Source organism: Perca flavescens, chromosome 8 (genome assembly GCF_004354835.1).
Source record: "Perca flavescens isolate YP-PL-M2 chromosome 8, PFLA_1.0, whole genome shotgun sequence".
NCBI lineage: Eukaryota > Metazoa > Chordata > Actinopteri > Perciformes > Percidae > Perca > Perca flavescens.
Genome location: NC_041338.1, coordinates 12,293,472 through 12,314,537, shown reverse-complemented (window position 1 = coordinate 12,314,537; position 21,066 = coordinate 12,293,472). Strand labels below are relative to the sequence as shown.

The 21,066-nt window shown below is 41.8% G+C and overlaps 1 protein-coding gene across 5 annotated transcripts in view; it reads right to left on the bottom strand.

The window, feature by feature from the left end:
• Positions 1-21,066, bottom strand: part of tspan9a (tetraspanin 9a) — a 173,937-nt gene that overhangs the window by 22,796 nt on the left and 130,075 nt on the right. For all 5 annotated transcript variants that reach the window (XM_028584923.1, XM_028584922.1, XM_028584921.1 and 2 more), the window contains one exon: positions 701-892. In XM_028584923.1, the coding sequence (XP_028440724.1) occupies positions 701-892 (192 nt within the window). The remainder of the gene's footprint in view (positions 1-700; positions 893-21,066) is intronic.

Here is a 21,066-nt window from a genome sequence, read left to right as displayed (position 1 = left end):
AGACTATATGAGACTTGCAATAATTGAGTCAAAGATATTTTACTTTTTCAATTAAATAAAAGCATGTCAATAAACTATACATGTCTGGCCCTTGATGTGATTCTCTTTTTCCAGTGTGGCCCTTAGTGAAATTGAGTTTGACACCCCTGCTGTAAAATAATAGAACATTCTCAATTACCGAGCACAAAAATATCAAGTGCTTTTACCGCGCCATGTACATACAGTAATTCTACCACGTTGGTGACACAAAAGAGCAATTGAATGACCAAAGGCATGGAAATGACATGAATGCGTTGGTGTTCATTTTGCAGAAAGGGAAAATCTCACTCCTTACTCTAATTTTCCTCTGAAAGCCCCTGAGGTTTGATACAATGCAGACTGAATTCTTCCTGTCAGTCGTCTACCTCCGCTGGAAGACAAATACAGATACGCTGCGGAGTTCTCGCTGGCCTGTGACCAGTGTGTGTGTGTGTGTGTGTGTGTGTGTGTGTGGGTGTATAGACACAAATGTTAGAAGCTGTCTTCACAAGACATTTCTGTCAATATTTGCATCAGTGAAAAAGGAGGGATTGTGAGGATATTCAAAGGAGGAGAAAAAGAGTGAGAGAGGAGTTGCAGGTTGAGAATGTATGCGTAGACAGTCGTCTGTGTGTGTTTTATTCATAATGGGGCATCGCGTAGGCATGCAGATTGAACTCACGCTCAGAAGCAGGCACTTGTTCTCCTTGATGGCACCCAGGCAACCGAGAAAGCCCGTTACCATGACGATGGCGCCGATGGCGATGACCATGTTGGCAGCCGACAGTGAGGGGAATGAGGGCGAGAAGGTGGCAAAGCTGCCCTGCGACACAGAGAGCCAGATGCCCACGCCGAGCAGCCCACAGCCACATAACTGCAAGGCAAGAGAGAAGACAAGGTTAGAAAACAAACTGCAGATAACATCAGATCTTGACGAAGGAACGATTATGAAAACGGGTCAGATTTGGTTTTTTGGACTAACATGCTTTGCATGGTTGACCGGTGCAAGATGATGGCTCGGGTCTGTGTTGTTCGGCTGTGTTTTGATGCTTGCGTGGCTTCCTGAACTGAATTTGGATACTGTTGATGTGTTACTGTGCTAATGTCTTGCTGCTTCCTGTAGCTCTGCATGGCTTACTGAGAAAGCTTATTTGTTGCTCCAGCCGTCTGTATGGTGTCTTGTTGACTTCTGCCTGTAAAGATTAACCTGTACCAATAAAAAACATCTAACCAAAGGACTATAGTTGAAAATTAGCCAGCTGGCTAACACTCGCACATTTACAGACAATGCTAATTAATGTGTCTGTCTGATTTTTGTGTCACTTTTCAGGGATAGCTATATAAATTATTACCAACCGCGTTTATTTTCAGTTCTCCTGTGGCAGGTTTTGCTGATAATGACAGACCTTCTGAACAATACAGTAATCTACAGAGTAAGGTTAGCTCTAAATTAACACAAATCCCAGCTCAAAAAGCCCACTGCAACAGGCTCAATTTCCCTCTGGCTGCCCGGGGAAATGCCGACATAGTCATTCATCACCAAACACTGCTCATAAAACAAGAGGGCTTACCCCAATTAAAATGATGATAAGCCAATAACAGCTCTGCAAGAGATTAGAGCAAAAAATTGGACTTGGGCCGTGCTGGTTTTCCACGTTTGAGCTGATTATGTTAAATCCAGAACAAACAGAGATGTAATTACTGCCACCTTTTTAAAATGCAAACTTCCAAGCGTTCCAAAACTACATGCAGTACACTTGAACTTCACCTAGAGGGAGCAATTCCCTAATTCCCCTCTGTCACCCTGCCAGGCCCCGCTGATGTGTGTGAGGTCTGCAATGTGAGTCCATTAATGCGAGAAAGTGTTTATGGAAGGCTTTGATTGGTGAAGTGTCCCACCTGCTGATGTGTTGGTCTATTTATCAGAGAGAAGAGCCATACAGCATGCCCACCGCTCTGTCAAATATAGGCTAGCAGGTAAGTGGTGTTATTTTTGCCTGCAACTAATAGAATGAAATACCCAAGGCAGTCTTGCTATGCATAAAAAAAAAAAAATCCAAAATGAGGTAAGATATGGACTAGCACTATGGTAAATCATCTCGCCGCTCACACCGCTCCCCTCTTCCTTGCTCATCTTCACACCGCTGCTCTAGAACACTTTAATGCCTGTCTGCAATATGTACAACAAACCTGCTGTGCATGCATGCAAACACACACACACACACACACACACACACACACACACACAAACATTCAGTGTACGCACAGTCATCATCAGATAGCAGTTATGGATGAATCAGCTTCCTTTTTCTATTTTAGAATACATTAATTAATCCACCACACACTGGGCTAATTTTCTCCATCTGACAGTGTTCAAGTGATAAAACGGCACAAACGGATAATAAACCTGCAAATGTGTTGCAGCACTTTCACAACAAAGAAAGAGTGGCCTCAGTCCTGACTAATGGCACAAGTCTGTTGATCAGCAATGTTGCGCCGCAGGCAAACAAAGTGACTTAAAGCCCATTACAAGTTCACCAAACTCCTAAGTGGCTCTCAGAGATGTTAGGTGATGATGTGTAAGAGAATGTTGGGGTTTCAAATGCAAGCCTTATGAGGTGCTGAGGTACGCCTCAGGTCTAATGAGTCCTTTAAGGATCTGTAGATACATAAACTGACTTCAAGCAAAACTCCCTTTTAAGTGTCAGATGAGTGCAGGGTCCCTCTCATTGAACCTGTAACCTCTGATCAGCAAAGTTGGACTCTGTTCAGGCTGACCTCCCTGGATGAGAGCGCTTCAGTAAGGCATACAGGAGCACACTCAGGCGAAGAATGAATGATACACTTGCTCTCCGGAGGACTAAGAAATTACTAGATGCAATTAAAAGTGAGGACACAGAAAGAAAGAATCAGGAGTGTGGGTGAATGACATTGGATAGATAAAAGCCTGGTTTGAGAGTGCTCAAATTCCAGCACTGATTGACTGCGCTGCCCAGGGTGTGATGTTGTGAAAGATTGGAGTCAGCGCTCTAATAAACACAGTCTGAGCGCTGCTGTCAATGTGGGAGGCGAGGGGGGGCCTGCAAACAGAGCCCACCCAGCCCAGCCAACCCACCCAGCAGACACAAGGGCACTTGTTTATTTACATATAGATGACAGTAAAGTTGCATTGGATTTCTCACCGGGAATGAACGAGTGCAGTGCTGCTGGTGTAGCTGGACTTTCAATCATCTAGCGTCTAAATAATTCAAAAGGAACTGTATTCGCTGGGAGGCGCTTTATGCTTTCCTGATTAAGAAAAGGGAGAATGGAAATGCTGATTGAAAAAAAGGCTGGTTAAGGTCATGTCCCTATGCAGGGCGGCTAATATTTGGAACCACAGCTGACCGTCCTCTGAGGGCCCGATTATGAAGAGCACAAGGACAGGTTTGAGGAAGCAGGGGAGGAATAGTAGGTTCAAGAGGCCAGATAGATAGAGTGGACTTAAAGCTCGCGAGGGGAGCACGAAGAGGTTTAAGAGTCCAGGTGGGGAGGGACACAGTTTAATGCCCAGTGAAGGGAGCTTGTCCAAGTGTGTCGTTCTCCTAAGGGACTGTAAAACTACCCAGCCCCCACTCAATCTGTCGGATCTGAGCCTACCAGGAGTAATCTCTGCCCTGCTTCTTTCACTACTACCATTACTACTACAACAACAACAACACTCTGTCATTAGACCTTTGTTTCGATGCCACAGGAAATACCTCCAGTATAAGCTCTGATCTCTTTGGTTATCTGACCCTGGGTGCGTGCATCTGAGCTTGACCTCAAGCCTCTCCACTGAGCTCCTTATCTACTTTTAATTGTGGGGCGGCCATGTTCTAATATCCCATCTGCGGGGAAAGATCAAGGAATCCCCAAATACCGGAGAGGCTTGTAAACAGTCACGGAGAAGGCTTACTATTAAGGCCGTCATTGTTATAACATCAGTAAGAGCTGTAGATGCTTCAGGGTTATGATTAACATTTGGGTTGGAGGAATAATTTGGCCTATTACCATATTTTACAGGGACGTGGAAATATAAAAATAAAACAGTTTATGCAACCAGCACTTACACTTAATATATGATCCGCTAGTCCATCGACACAAATAGCCCACAGTGCTGCTAAGCTTATCACTGTTTACATTATTTGTTGTTGGGGTCCCTATCTTTGCAACTTGACCCACTGTTATTCTACACTCCAATTTAAAAAAAATATTGTGCAGCTTGCACAATTGCTCTGGGCTATTACCCTGCTTTCACAATCCACGTATGCAACTTTGCAGAGCACAGACATATCATTAAACAACTGAGGGCGACGCATGACAGCTTGCCAGGTCCACTGCTATTTCAATTTTAACAAGCTTCAGTGAGGTACTGAGTCCTTTAGCACTCAAATATGTATTTATGGTTTAGTTGCTGGAAACCACTGTCAAAACAACTTGGCTGTTTTGTCTTTCTGATGTTATTTTTTTGTCTTGTTGATGTTACCATGCATACATGCAGCGCAGAGATGTTTGAGGCGGATAGGAACTTATCTTCCAGCCGTGATAATGAAAAATGATTTGCTGTCTGGAACACAAAACTGAAAAAAAAAAGAAAAGACGCTGGCACTCAGAAAAGAAATATGGCCAATCTTCCTTAAGAATTGAGTCCAGTTTTGAAATGTCATTTGTGGAAAAGTGACAAAAGAAGCGCCGCAGCGAGGACTAGAGAAGAGCAATATTAACTTTCTGGTGGAGGAAATCGGAGGATATCAGGTGTGAATCTATCTAGCTGGATGAATCGGGCCCTGCTGTTTGTGGCCCCTTTAACAAGCACAGGGTGAAAAATAATTGCAATAATACTGTGCGAGTCAACTGTGCGGCGACTTTTCCAACAGGAAGGAGAGGTGAAGGGGGTCAAACCATAAGATGTGTGAAAGAGGGATAGAAAGTATTAGATATCTAGAAAGACTGGATACAGACGTGAAATATGAAAGAGAGATTGAGTTTAGAGGGGGAGAAGAAGAAGGAAATAGAGGCTGGCCCTTCAACCGAATGGCTGGCTCCGAGAATTATCAGTTGCTGCAGTTACTGGCTCAGTGACATGGAGGCCACTCCATACAGGACCCCACTTTAATCTTCCCTAGAGGAAAGGGGTCTGAGAGTGGTGTGTGGGTGTGTGTGTGTTTGGGTAAGTTGGATGATATTGACCTTTTCACTCTCTGAGAGCTCAGAGAGGTCACACTGCTGTCATAAAGAATGACAGCTTTTGTCAAATTACTGCGGATCTGTGTCGCTGCTCTCATCACACGGGCTCAGTGCTCCTGTGAATGAGTTTGTAAAGTTTAATTGAGTGAGTGATCCAATGTGTGTGTGCGAGTGCATTGAGAGCGCGTGTTGGAGCCGCTTACTTCAGTTTACTAAAGGCTTTAAAGCTAAGAGTAAATAATTGGCGAGACAAAGAAGACATCTTGTACACAGTCATCATCATCTTCTATAGACATCTGCTGCGCCATACTGAAAACCTTTTGTTTAAGTAATTAGAAAGAACTTCTAACCATTTCAGCACAATAAACCATAAAATTGGGGAACATGCCAACCTTACTGCACTGCTTTAGGATGGAGCCAATTTATCACTTTACAATCCCCTTTGCTCTTTACTGCAACTCCATCTTTCTTTTCATTGGGAATTAAAACTTTTTTCTCCCCCCCAACATATTCTGCTTTAGCCGGCATTGATTTTGCACTCAAATGAAGACAGAGGATATTCACCTCAGATAAAGGACAATTTTTCATTTCTCGCCATGTGATCCCGCAAGCCAGTGATTCATGTTACCATACAAGTACTTAATGGCCTGCCAGCTGTGAGAGGGAAACAGAATCACAGAACAACAAACATATTGAAGCAACCGTAAACATCAAATAGGAGTGGCGAAAAAAAGCCTGAAAGTAAAGACAGGCTATTTGTATTTTCTACTCCAGCAAGTGTAAAAGGTCTTCTTTGAAGCGTGCTGTGAAAGAAAAAGCAGCCATTTTGAGTGTAGGCTCTCAAAAGAGTGTTCGTGTGTGCCAGAAAATTTTTTTTTTTTTTTTTTTTAAATAAAACCTTCCTAATAAATAAGTACGTTTTAAGTTTTACTGTATTCATCCTCCATTGTGGCCACATGTGAGCAAACCGAACAAAAGCCCGGGTGACACAGAAGAACACTTTGTACTTTTAACATTATCGCTCTTTATATATTCCTTGAATCACCTTCCTTCATGACAGGCCTTCAGAAACCTTCTGGCTTTTTAGTCCCTTTTATTAATAGCCAAGAATTTTCTCAACATGCCGTTTCCTTCTCATTAAAGCGCAGCCTAACTACACAGCAGCTGAGAGCTGTATTTGACCAAACACACTGCTCTAAAAGCAGTTATTCAGTGTTAATATAATATATGTGTCACTAGCAGCAACTATACTTTGATTTTGGCACTTGCTATTAACGGTTCTTTGTTGGATTGAAGCACAGAAATTTCTATAATAATAATAATAATATAATAAAAAATGTCTTCATTTTAACAAGCCACTTTACAGCTGCTGACATGGAAGGTATGTTACAGTGCCATAAAACATAGTTAAATACACAGCTTACCTTTGTTGTTAGCAAAGTTTCCCTTTGTTGTTAGCTAACTGCACAAATGGAAGCTAATGGAAGCCTTGTGGTTATAACCCAAATGTTTGTAACACTTGTACTGAGCCTCTGGACGGACAACAGAGAAGAGAAGTGGATTATGCTGCAGTTGTGGTTTATATTTCTATGGACTTTTTTATACTCTTTTTCACTGAGGTGAAGGCTGCAGACTTTTCAGAACCACTTTTCAAGCCTATACGTGGTAAAAGCACAGGTTTTCAGTAGATTATTCCTCTTGGCTATCATTGAAAACATGTTTTTCTTAAGTGAAACATATTAACAAATATCAAGATAGATAAGATACTTGGGCTAAGTAAAGCTGCTTAAAAAAAAATTACATTTATAATTTAAAACAGGCTTGCTAAAATGGACTTTTCTTAGTGAAGCATGGGTACTCTATGCATAGTAAAAGGAATCCCTAAACCCTTCCATTATGAGGCCCGTGTCTTTCACTACATCCCTTGACACAGTATTTATCTTGATGATGGTAAACAAACTAAGCTGTAGACAATATACAGCCTTCCAGTAAAAACTCCACATCCTGGTCTCTCCAGACTGAGGGGCATCCCTGTCGTTCCCCAGTGAATAGTGTAAAGCCGACGTGAGTTGTATAACAAGTAAATTATTCACAGGGTATGCGACGGTAGCTGAGGGAAACAGTGCTTTCAGGCTCAGAATAAAAAGAAGAATAAAAAGCTATATCTCCCTGGTTAAAGTTTTATTAAGAGTCCTGGTGGATTCACACAATGCGAGAAATTACCTAGAAAAATCACGCTGACTGACGGGCCGACTGCATGCTGCTTTCTATGAACAGGTACACTTTAGTTTGGATACTTTTGAGCTTTTATGGGGTTGAGTACATATTGTCTACACATCTCAATTGCCTTTCAGCATCTGTCCAGGAAAAAAAAAAAAAAAAACAGAAGACAAAAAGACTCGGCTCCTACTATCCATTACATGCTTAGTCAAGCAGTCCGAATGGTGCAATGCTGTGGTTGTTCTGACTGGATGCCTTAGCTCGGCCAAAGGTAACCTAGATTACCTTGTTTAGGGTCTTCAGTAATGCTCCTATCAAAGATGTAAGGTTTGCCGTGTCTCCCCCTCTCTCTCTATCTCCCGAGAAGAGTTGAAAGGCCTATTCACCACCAAGTGACTCTAAATCAATCAAGCCAGAAAGGATTAAAGACAAACAAGCCTTTCTCTGCCTGTCCAGAGCCATCCCTGATGTCTGCGCTGACACATCCGCACTCTTTCACACCTGACAACAGTCTCTACCCTTAGAGGACAAGATGGGGGGGGGGGGGGGGGAAGGAAAACCAAGACAATGGCATAAGAAACGCTATTAGACATCCCTGACTAATTCTGCCGTTTGATCTCTACCAATCCAACAAGACTCTTCAGTCAGCCTAAGAACCCACAGCCACTTCAATTACGTTTTGAGGACAAGCAGGATAGCACCAGGAAGGGGAAAGTCATCCCAAGATTGCAGCCAGAGAGCAAGGAAGCTCTGCTTGCCTCAGTCAGTCAGTCAGTCAGTCAGAGGGAGCCTCTGAGACATGCCCGGTGAAATAGGGCCTGCCTGCCATGCACAGAAGTACAAAGCCCAGTGCCAAAGACCAAAGCCCTGGTCCAAATACAGACAAACAGTACCACAGGAGAGCCAAGCTCCTTTACTTCATGCTGCGGATGCGGGAAGGCTGCAGGGATGGCAGCTGTCCTGTCTTACTGCTATCTCTTCCTGGTCAGCCCAGAAGCAATGCTTAGAAACCCAGTGTGCTCAGTACTTTAATGCCGATATGAAGGACCATCATCTGACACCCGACACGGATTAAGATGGATGGATGGATGGATGGATGCCTTTCAGCATCTGTCCAGGTAAAAAAAAAACAGAAGCAAAAAGACTTTCTAATTCCCAGTGATGTTCTAATGAGGACAACGAGATATAAATACATAAACTGAGCTGATTACAGAAGGAGACGTTTTTTTTCCACAAGGCGCTAATTAAATGTGAATATTGCCGCTTGCTGTTGACATCAAATGTGCTTATGAAGATATCTTACGAGGCATTTGCATACAATAAAAAAAAAAAAAAAAGACAAAATGAATTTCTATTTATGCGAAGGCAGTTCCTTTTTATGAGTGCCTGTTTTCCTTAACATAAACTGCCACGCCTGTAGAGGCACACAAACATTTGGCCTGTATAAATATCTCACTCCGGTCTGCCAGTGCAGCCATGCCGAAAATCCTCCGAGGAAGGCAGACGGTTGGACGGTCTCCCATTGGTCTCACTAGTTGAAGGGCTTTAATGAGTATGCTGGCTCAGCAGAGGTAGAGCATGGCCAGAGACAGGTCGGACACTCGAGCTGTTCCCCGCATAGCACCTGGAGCAGAGGACCAAAGGGCTCAAGCAAAATGGGAAACCCCTGCTGTACTATGTGACAGCAGAGGACCAAAGGGCTCAAGCAAAATGGGAAACCCCTGCTGTACTATGTGACAGCTATAGCGTGCTGTGAGTAAAAGAGAAAGCCAGAGTGTTACGCTCAGCACATTTCTCTTGCTGCTTTTCACCCCTCACGGTATCACACTGAAGAGACTCGATGTCATTGTGGAGGGGCAACAGCTCAATGATCATATGCGTAATGAACCCACATCGCTCCACTTGAGTTCCCATCTCTGAAAACCACAAACAAAATAATAACATCCACTAGTAACTATCAAGGACTGCAACATAATTATTAATTTTTTTCTTTTTCCTGATAGGCATAGGGAGTTTGTGGGATGGAACTGAGGTGACATTGGATGGCTATGTTTGAGATTGCCAGAAGAGCAAAACATGTCGTTGCAAATGTATTTCAAGTGTTTGACAATTGCCGGGGCTAAAAAGGAGGTGAAAAGCAGCCCTGGGATTTCTCCCTGGAAATGAGCGAAGGACTTGTGCAACAGAGGAAGCACTGTTACGGTTTTATCTTCAGGGTCAGTCCGTCCGACTTTGTGCACAAAACAGACAGGCTGCTGGGTTCACTGTGAGCGGTTAGGGGAGAAAGGTGATACTAAGCGTGCATGTGTTAACGGGCCTGTGTTTGTGCATGCGGATGTGTGTGTGTATTAGATAGCTTATTATCTCATTTCACATGGAAAAAGCATGGAGTGGGTGTGTGGCCTTGCTGCAGGGATGGTCGGAGTACTGCACAGATTACCAAGATCTGACCTGCTGCTGCTGCTGGAACACAACATCCATTAGAGACACTGGCACAGCACATGGCCTAACATTTCACTACAACGTGATGGAGGCTCACCCACACTCTCTTAATAAACAGGAAGGATTTCATTTGCTGATGGGTGTGGTGGCCGCAATCCCAAAACAAATACGAGGGGGTGAAGTGAACCGTAGCTGCGCAAAAACACAACCGTGTCTATTCACTATTTGTGCTTGTAGATGCTGTGCAGAGGGGAGGGGGTGGAACAAATTTTTTAACAAACGCATAAGAGTAAAATTGTGAACATCTAAGCACATGTTTATTCCTGGAGCAGCGGCACTGTGAATGGGAACACTCCTGTTATGCAATTCGAGGCATTATGCATCCCTGGAGGGACAGAGCGAAGATGAAGACGCAAAATATGCAAATCATCTTAAGTGAAAACCAAAGCACCAGGCGGAAGCCTGCCGAGAAAAAGGGGATATTCAGATTGAAAGACACATAATCAATAGTCGCTCTGCATTTGATGCCATAGGGTGAGTGACTTTCCCTGCACTTACTTTGTAAAGGGCTTTTTAATGCCTTTTCCTCTTCATATAGTAAATTATTCACCACACTTTTAAAGGCAGAGCTAAGGAAAGATACCGTGGTGGGAGAGGTTTGCAAATGTTATTACACCCTTTCCTATGAAGTGATTAAGTAGCATGACGGTGTACAACATACTTTTATTATTGGCCCTTTTCCCCGTCCTCTTACATCTTATTTGCCCCCCTTTTGCTTCTTCTCATGCTGCAGGGATCAGTTCTTTTTCTACTCATTGCTACCCAAGCATGTTGCAATGCATCCTATAATTCATGCCCTAATTCATGGTGTATTACGCAAAAAAAAAAAAAAAAAAGGAAAAGAGCTTTGGAAATATTTGCAGACCTGCTGGAATAAGGGTATTCTGCAGAACACAGCATCTCCCTCCCTCTTTCTCTCTCTCTTTTCTTCACCAGTTTGCGTCTGCCAAAGTGACTTCATTTTGGTAATAGCATGATAATAATAATTAACGGATAATAAACTTATTATCATTACTGATAATAAACTCAGTGTGAGAGAACACGTATTGAAAACAAGACCTTCCATCAACCAATCCAGAGACAGAGACAATCTGTATTCATAGAGGTGCATTGTGTCTGTGGGCGCCGTTTCAATGTTGATGACGCTACGTCTGCATCTGCTCTTTATCCGGAGAAGTGATTCTATTTCACCTTTGGCAAGACCATCACATCGCCAGAGTCTCGTCAATAGGCCAAAAAGCTCTGCTAATCCATCATTATGAAAACCTATTCTTGAGTCAGATAAGGCCGAGAGGTAAAGAAAACGATTGACGCAAGATAAAACCTTGACAGCTGTAGCATTAACACAAAGTGACATTTGAAATGCTTCGGTTTAAAACGGGAAAAAAACCCTCAAACTTTTAACTTTTAATTTGCCACAGATGACATGGTATTTCCATATGGTAAAGCTGTGATCAGTGTTCCCTATGGTTGTTGCAAGACCTATCTCCCTTAATACCTCCTCTCCCTCAGAATCCTAATGCTTCTTTTTATTCATTCAAAAACAGCTCAAATGGGATGACTGGGTGAGAATTAGGTGGTATTGTGTGCATCTCAGGCTCTGTGAGGATATTAAACTTCCAATGGTGTGCTCCCTTAAGAAATGACCTTCGGTCAACAGCACACACAAATACATGGGAAGTCTGAGCCCAACATGACAACCCCTCGCCACCAATCACACGCTGCTAATAAACGCTGTCTTCCCCGTTGACCGGTGTAAAGGTCAGATTTTAGAGGCAGTTTGATGGCACAGAAAAAAAAAAAACTTCCTTGAGTGGCTCTGCCCCACTTCCTCTCCTCTCCTAAACGGCTCATTGGAGGCAGCTTTACAGTTGACATGCTAATTAGTGCAGAAGGGGAAATGGACTGTGTAACTACTCTTTTCCATTCAGCCAACCCACGAATCCCCATCAGCCCCTCATCTTACTGCACTGGACCGCACAAGGAGATGTACCACTACATAATAGTAGGGCATCAATCCCTGTATTAATGTTGAGATATAATAGTAGCTGTATTATTCACGTCTGGCTGTAAGACGGGACGAAGGGGGAGAAAGAAATCAGGAAGGAGAGGGAGAATGAATGAGGCTGTGATGTTGCATTGAGGGCGCTGTAACACGACTCTATCTGTCACCTCCACTGGGCAGTCATCAGCCCACACCAACTCCCACAACTGCACGTCCTAACCTGAGTAAATGCTGGGTCAGTACATAAAAGACATGTTGTATGCATCAATAAAATAAGGGTTAGGCAGCATTAGTTACTCCTCTTTAGGAACAACACAGCAGTCTTGTTTTCAGGGTTAACTAGCTTGGGTGACAGACTGAAAAGGAACGTATGGATCAATGTCTGCTCAGAAACAGTATCGGAATAAATCAATACTCATAAGATCTGCATTAAAAGTCTGTCAGAAAACAAATTATCTGCACTCTATGAACTTGCCTCAAGCTTGTCATAGATAGATAGATAGATAGATAGATAGATAGATAGATAGATAGATAGATAGATACTTTATTGATCCCCAAGGGGGAATTCATTTCATACTGTCATACTATAACCCTTTCAGCACCATATGTTACTCGCCAAAGGAGCCCGTTCCACACTGGGGAAATCTGAGAGCCCTCGGTCAGCTGGCGTAGAGTAGGGTGGGGGTTTCAGTTGTTTCAGTTGGAGCTTTAACGTACAGCCCCCCTCCGCTATGTGCAACTGCAGTAAAGTCACACTCTCAGCCGCCTGCCCGCACCCCACAAGTGTGCATACTTTATCACACCTCAGTGGATGGCTCCAAATGCCCTGTTGGGACAGTTCATATGTGCATGAAAAGTACCACAGTCATTCATTTTAATGACATTGTCTATCATCTTTTCTTTTTGTTTAAGTACTGATTTCTTATTTTAACAATTGTTCTATACATTCCTGACATGTTATTGCATCTTTCATTTTCTTTTGTTTAAGAAATTCTAATCTATCTGCTACCTATGGTGGATTAAAAAAAGAAAAAGTGCTCTGGCTTTATCACTGTCTTTGAAGCACTATACATTCTGCAAAGGCACAGTTCACTTTGTTAATGCATGGCAACACTTTGAGTGAAGTGTCTGAATGAGTTACTAAAGTATGCACCCCATTTGTTAAGTGAAGCAGTTTGGAAAACGACAAAATGTGGGAGATAAAGAGAGATCAATGAGTTACTGTAATCTTATCTCACCCCCATACCTAAATAGCTGGGTTACCAGAAGACCCCTCAATCACTGCAGAGCATATGCAGAGCACATTGTTAAAAACAAGATGCATAATATATACGGTGCACTGAATTATCAAATGAAATACACATCTTAAATGTGCACACGACCACCTGTGTGCCTATGTGCTAATTGCATGTATGTGTATTTCACTTTCCAGTTGCCACGAGTGACCTCCAGTCATAACTTGAAGAATTCTAGCGCCTGCAGTGAAGGCCAGTCTGTCATCAGACACGAGTTCAAAGACAAAGCTAACAGGGGGATTAGTTTCAGCAGCGTATTGTGTGTAATTTCTGTACGTGACCGCCACACCGCCACACTGGCTGTGAAATTGGTCTCGCGCCAAAGCATGAGTCACACCGGGAAAGTGTACCATTTAGTCAACGCCCCTCAAATAAGGTGATCGTTAAGAGTTTAACCTTTTCGCTTTATCAGTCAGTGAAACTTTGCACAAACTCTGCCAATTGCCCAAAGTGCTGAAACACACACTGCTTAAAATAGCACACGGTCACAGATCTAAATATTTAAAATCAAGGCAGCCGAAAGGTTTTAAGCGCGGACACACAAAAAAAGCCAGATATGGGACAAAGCCTTTTCAACATCAAAGTCATGAAATATGTAAAAGTTTCAATTAAGTCCAAAAATCCGGAATCACAATTTTTGTAGGCCAGATTGAATTTTGTGGATTTACAGCAAAGCAGGAGAAATTCACTTTCATTTACTAGCTGAAAGTTGATTTTACAATGCAATTTGTTTTTTTCTCAGCCTCAACATGTTGCGACGATGTACTAGGCTGAGCGGCTCTGGTGTGGGTAAACTCTTGCTGACAAACAAGGGGATTTCGCAGCGGCGGACAAACCTCTTCTGCAACCCCCAAAAAAAACATGATTACAAAATAACACAATGAGATACAAATCCTTTACAAACAACCCTCGCTGCTGTACCTTCAGCAATCGGCTTCCCGTTCCCTGCCTGTGTATGAGGGAGAAACAGGTCAACGGCAACAAAAAAAATGTAAACAAGTATAAATTTGGAAGTTCTACTGGTGAGTCTTTCCTTTGGATTATCGATGTAATCTTTGCACGAACAAAACCAGAAAAAGCTTCACGTATGCTGCCAATAACTACTGTACTGTACTTCTTATCCTCTCACAAACTCACATTACTCTCACTCTGGTGCCAAACCAGTAGTGTTAGTATGCTAATCTTCACATTCATTTACTGTTTATTCTCTACTCCGTGTTTATGTGTATGTCTGAATATGTAAAACTCCCTTTGGGCCCTTCCTGCTTCCTAGAATAGAGAGGTGCATGTGATTATTAAAGCGCATTTCACGCCTCTCTGGTTGCTTTTGTTAATAGTGTCCTTGTGGGAATATGGTGACCCCGGGGTGATTTAGAGACCTGTCAAGCACGCCTGTGGTCCAGGTCAGTGTCAGGGGGCCAAGCTAGGTCAGATCCCCGGAAGGAAAATGATAGCAAAGCAAAAACCCTTACATATTATTTCCTGGCACGCAGAGTTCTACTTTTGCAGTGACACAGAGTCATTTAAATGCAAAGTGAACGGGGAGGAGGAGAAGCTGCGGGCTGTAGGTTTTATGCGGGAGTTGACAGCTGAACGGTTCATCATTTGTTTTGAGTCCCCTCAGAATAGCGGTTATAAATAAATACCTGGAGTACAGCCTGTGTGTTGGGAGGAGTGAGGAAACTATGTTGTTTTCTCCTTACAACCAAAAAAGGGTACACCAACTTCTGAGAGATGCTGACCTCAGTTATTCTATACCCAGTCAGGCAGAGAGGTTAGGTCGATTTGCTAAAGGATTACAGTGTTCGCTTTGGGTGTCTCAGGGACAGGTTGAACTTTGTTCACCTTGAATTTCAAAGGAGTTATTTTAAAAGATTCCCTAAAATGCGATCTTTATCAGCCAAGGCCATGTAGCAAGGACACAACCCATTGGAAAAGGCATAAGGAGGAGTGTTTATTTGCCCGTTGGCCGGTTTGCTGGTGGTGTTGTGGAGATTTGCAAACCTATACATTTGTGGAAACTACACAGAACAACAAATGTAGATGCAGTCATTTTCCCGGATGTCAACTTGACAGCCGTATTGGACTTTAATAATGACAACCTCAACGTTTATTAAAAATGTTACAACGTATACATTTCAGTAGAGGTTGATCAATGAAGATGAGGCTTGTTTTATTGGTTTAGTACGATAGCTTTGAGATGTGCGCTCTTCATTATCTGATATTTCTCAAGCCAGACATTTCTTGCGACAGAGCTGGGCAGAGTCTTTTGTTGGGCTACAGAACAGCACATTAAAGAATTTGAGGGAAAATTCTTAAACAAAACTGTATAATAAAACTGTAATGTATAATAATATATAAAGTAACTTATATTAGATTAGATTCAACTTTATTGCCATTGCACAAGTAAGGACAACCAGTTCAACGAAATGCAGTTTAACATCTAACCAGTAGTGCAATCATTAGAAGTGCTTTTTCTTTATAGCAGTGCTTAAAAAAAGACATAAAACACAGAATGCAGTATGATCATGTTAGTTCATTATTAAAGTGCATTAGCAAATAAAGTGCATATAGTTCTGAGAAATCAGATAGTCCATATAATAGTAGAGACAGAATGCAGTATGATCATGGGTATCATGGGTGGAAGGTATACCAGTTTTAATTTCCTGTACGATATGAGTTATTCATACACATGCCATACCGGTGCATATCTGAAACAATTGCTGTAACTCTTCAATAGGCAGCAAAATATATAATAGTGTTTGCTTCTAAGTGCATTACAGTTGGGATGTATTGAAATGGAACCCCTTTTAACTGCATACTCTTATTACTTACAGTTAGAACTTTTAACAGCAATTAATTTAATAATTTCTTTTTAATCTCCTATCCTACACATGTCTACTCACCTTATGTCTGTTGTTTTGTGACTGTCTATACTGGTGTCTTTTTGAGTTCCACTGTTTTCACCTACACGGTGACCTTTAGTGTCCTAAAATGTGCCCTAAAATAAATATATTACAATTATTTTTATTAATAATTAATCACCCACTCATTTACTTTTTTGCAGTGCAAAAAAACCAGTGCAAAACATCATGGCACCCAACAATTTCTAACACTTATAGTTGTATTTACAAAATTACACTGCCAAACGTCTTTGTACTCCTTTGAAAGTAGAATAAGCCACTATAAACCTATAATAAGGCCCAGTCATGCAAAAATCTAAATCATTCTGTGATATACCGTGAAACCGCAGGATGTTAAAAAATAGCATGCTACAAATGTTTGGTATTACCGCCCAGCACTAGTTACAATATAATGCCATATTTTGAAGAATAAACGGCTTTTCTCGCTTTAATGTTGAGAGTTTTACATTTTCAAGGACAGTTGTGTTACGTGCTTCTTCACTGATCAGCTTCCTAAAGATAAGTAGACTTGCTAGAAATGCTACTGAATAGCCTACTGACGCCTTTGACTGCCCTGTTTGTCATGGTGCCCTCATTATCTCCGTTTCTAGATTGCTTCTAGATGATTCTAGAGGGTCGGTAAACCCCCCTGGTCCATATAATGCAGTAAAGTCAGCTGAAGTCAAACCAGCCGCTGAGCTGATAGAGGTGGTTATATATAGATAGCACTGGCAAGCTAACTCGTACAGGGGACCGGGCTGGGGCTCTGTCACACGGCGTGCTTTGATTTAGAGCAAGATATTGAATCTAAAATCAGCCAATGGCGTAATGGAACCAGACTGTTTTCCATGACACAAACCAGAACAATATTTCCCCCGTGGCAGATGAAGTAAAACAATTCAAAATAAATGGAGAATGATGAGACATTAATGTCCGGTGCACTAGGGGAGGGCAGCGAAGAGTTCAAGAGGCAGATCTCCAAAGCGGGGCAGCAGGGGGCACACCACCGTTTATCTCTGGGACTCAAAGGGAACATGCCTGTTGGATTCAGGGGGCATGATCTGAATAGCACAGTATTTTGGAAGATGTTAATGTGAGCAGGGCTATGCAATGCTTGTGTGAGCACAGGGTTTTCTGTGTGACCATCTTTTCAATGTCACAACAGGCAAGGCAAACTCACTCACTCACTCACTCACCAAGGCAGCAAAGGGAAATTCTGGGTTTGCACAGGTTTCTATTCTTGCCAAGACGACACACTTTAAAGTTATGGCAAAGATAACTGTGTCCATGTTCAGACACATCCAGTCTGACGCAATTTCCGGTCTTTTCTGGATCGATTGCCCCCAAAGTGTAAATAATAGAAGTTATTTATACACAGATAAGAATCTACGTGTGAATTTTCATATATGTACATGGGCATTTACATGTCTAATTAGTATACGAAAGTAACTTTGAGGAGAGAAAGCAGTAAGAACGCTTGGACGACGCTCATGGTGGCGGTATAACTTTATATTAAAAGTTTAAATAAAGGAGCTTTCACTGCATGATTTTGAGTTGCTGAAGCATGCCATTTCATTGTGAAGAACAATAAGTACGGTACCGGATGTGGTGACTGCATTTATGTTAATTTGGGCAACTTCAAAATAGGGTTAATACGCCCGAAAAAAACAACAGCTCCCAGTGAGCTTTTTATTAAGTTATATGGAAAATTTACAAGACAATTTATATTTGTATTTAAACAGAAATTCTGATAGAACATTAGCCAAAAAGTCTCAGAGCATAGACACAGTTCCGCTAGTAAAGAGGACTGTCACAAGATGATGGCAAATGCTAAAACGCAGTGTAACAAAAGGATTAGAGTTAGTAGAAAAAAAATGAATTCAGTCAGCAAACTAACTCAATGTCCATTAAACAGCAATGCATCTCTAAAGTTTGCTAATGTTAGCCACCATAAGCTAAGGGTCATCCAGACCAAGGAAGGCTGTAGCCACAAAAGCCCTGGGTGAATTAAAGAGTATATGTATTAAAGTTGTTAACTGTAACTGTGTGTTCAGACGGAACCCAGGGTGAAGATGTGGCAGGATTGCATACAAAATGCCCTCACGGGCGTGGGGAGTTTTGATGCAAAAATGCTTCAGCACAAATTCAAAATGTTTCACTTGAGCAAAAGAAATCCTGGAGCTTTACGAATCTACTTAACCATACAGAGATGAGAGGACAAAGGAGAGAGAATGGAGGGAAACAACAGAAAGAACCAGAGTTTCTTTCAGTCTCATTCACTTTCATTTAAGGGTAACTTTTAAAAGTCTTCCTCTGCATAGGACCACCCAGATATGCACTATAAGCAAGATGTGTTGAAGGTGCAAAATTGAGTAGTGTATGTAGAAGAAGATTCCTTTTATTAAAGGTCCCATGACATGGTGTTCTTTGGATGCTTTTATATAGACCTTAGTGGTCCCCTAATACTGTATCTGAAGTCTCTTTCCCGAAATTCAGCCTCGGTGCAGCCACTAGAGCCAGTCCCACAATGAGCTTTCCTTAGTATGTGCCATTTCTGTGTCTGTAGCTATTGAGGAGGAGAGGGGGGGGGCAATGTGGAGGGTGGGGGTGTGGCCTTGACCAACTGCCACTTTTCTCGTTTGAAAGCCATGTCGTCTCTCTCTCATGGGTGGGCCAAATTCTCTGGGCGGGCAAAGCAGAGAAAGGGGAGGTAACCTTGCTCCTTATGACCTCATAAAGAGAAGATTCCAGATCGGCCCATCTGAGCTTTCATTTTCTCAAAGGCAGAGCAGAATACCCAGGGCTCGGTTTACACCTATCGCCATTTCTAGCCACTGGGGGACCATAGGCAGGCTGGGGGAACGCATATTAATGTTAAAAAAACCTCATAAAGTGAATGGAACCTTTAAGACAAGTGAACCTCAGGTCAGCTATATGAAAAACAGAAAACTGTATTTTTTGACAAAAGTACTCATGACTTTTTTAGTCCTGATGTGGAAAAACCTTCTGAAGCCAATGTAAATATATATTTTGATAGAAAATGCATTTTCTTTCAGGATAGACGGAAGTAAGTGCTAGGTATACAGTATTTTTTATTTATTTTTTGCTGCATTTAAATTTCATCTCATTCTTTCTTGTCACTTTGCATAGAAAGGGTACTCTTTGATTGATGGGCTTTCTTATAATAAAAATGGAAAGCCATTCATTAAGCTTGATGTTCACACTCTGGACACACCACTCATCACTCTTGAGTGAGTGTTGAAAAGAAATCCCATTCATGCACATCTCATAAATGAAAATGAAAGTAGAAACAGAGGGAAACCGCATTGCATAACCAATGAAGACTTTAGACAGGCTGCATTTCTTTTCTGCCTTCCAAACGAAGCAAAACTGAAAAGACACCATCCGTCTCTAATATTAATTATTAAGTTCATTACACACCACATTTCAGATACTGTATGGACCAATGTGTGCAAAATAAATAAACGAAAAACAAATCAATCAAATAATTAATCATAAAATGAATGTGCGTGTGTGTGTGTGTGTGTGTATATATATATACTGTATCCAAGGACTAGCAGAGCAACAGAGGAGGTGGAGCAGAGGTGTATCTCTCCAAATGTCAGAGCTGATTAATTAACTTGAGGTACATCTGTTTATCCACGCTGCTCATAGTTAGCGGACTTTAACAGTGATAATGTTAGCTGAGCACAAATAGGAGGGATTGGGGAAATGAAGACCTTCAAGATAAAATCTCACTTAAGAGTAAGAAAAAGACTGACTAAATGGACATCTCGGATTCGGAATCTTCTCCGGACTTCTTCAGTTAATGGCACTGATTGTCACTTAGTAAAATCAAAAAGGATACCGTTCAATTATTAGATTTATTATTAAATTATTTTTTGTGCTCTAGATTGAGTATAACTGGACATTTTACATGTAAAAAAGGTATTGTTCAGGCCTTTTTATTTTTTTTTTGCAGTTTGCAGGCTTTGTGTCACACACTCCCCGGATAAATCCCTAGCTGTGACTGCTGGACTGGAAGGCAAATAAGAGCATTACTGTACATGACCGAGCAGTTTAAACCTTTCCGGAATTTCTACTTTTCTATATCAGTCAACTGGAAAGGGCAAAAGGAAGCCTTTTATGTTTTGAAGGTTTTACACGTGGTTGACGTTCTCTTTTCAGAATGAATAAAAATGAGAAGGAGTGGGAAGTTTTGGTGAGGAGGAAAGCTCAATGGATTGGTTTTGCTCATATCTTCCATTTGTTTGAAGACCAGAGAAGACCTTTTTTTTCTATTCTATTTCCAAGGAGCGATTGTTTTATGTTTTTACGTTGAACTTCGAACCAAAAGATAATTTTCCCATGATCAAAAGAAGGCCTTTGGTACTTTTCCTAAATTCAAAATGTCACACATAAAGATATTGGTAGGCAGCCCGATGTGATGAAAGGCCTTCTAGCTTATCTTTTCCACCCAAACACCAAGCCTGCTCTGCTCTCTCCATGGAAACAGACCTTCAGACCATCAGTTAGAGTAAAAGAGCAACAACATTTACTTCAAGCCAGAGCTATAAACCAAGAAAGCTAAACGTACGTTTGCAGAAGCTCAGAAACACCACAATGAGAATTCTTATTTTACACAGTTACGAGGAAAAGCGGATTTTCTGCCGCACTTACTTACTATTAGTAAGAAACATGAAGACTGGAGCTTTACGACCGCGCCACATGACGAAACGACGGATTTGACCCCTTTGCTAAATTAGGAAGAAATAATGCTCAATTAAGTTGAGAGGTTCCCCACTACTTTCCCCAACAGTCTCGCCCTGCTTTCCTTTCTCCATGGTTGCACAATCACTCCTCCAAAAAGCAATAATCATTTCATTTCACAGCGCTCACCATTATGATCCTCCTT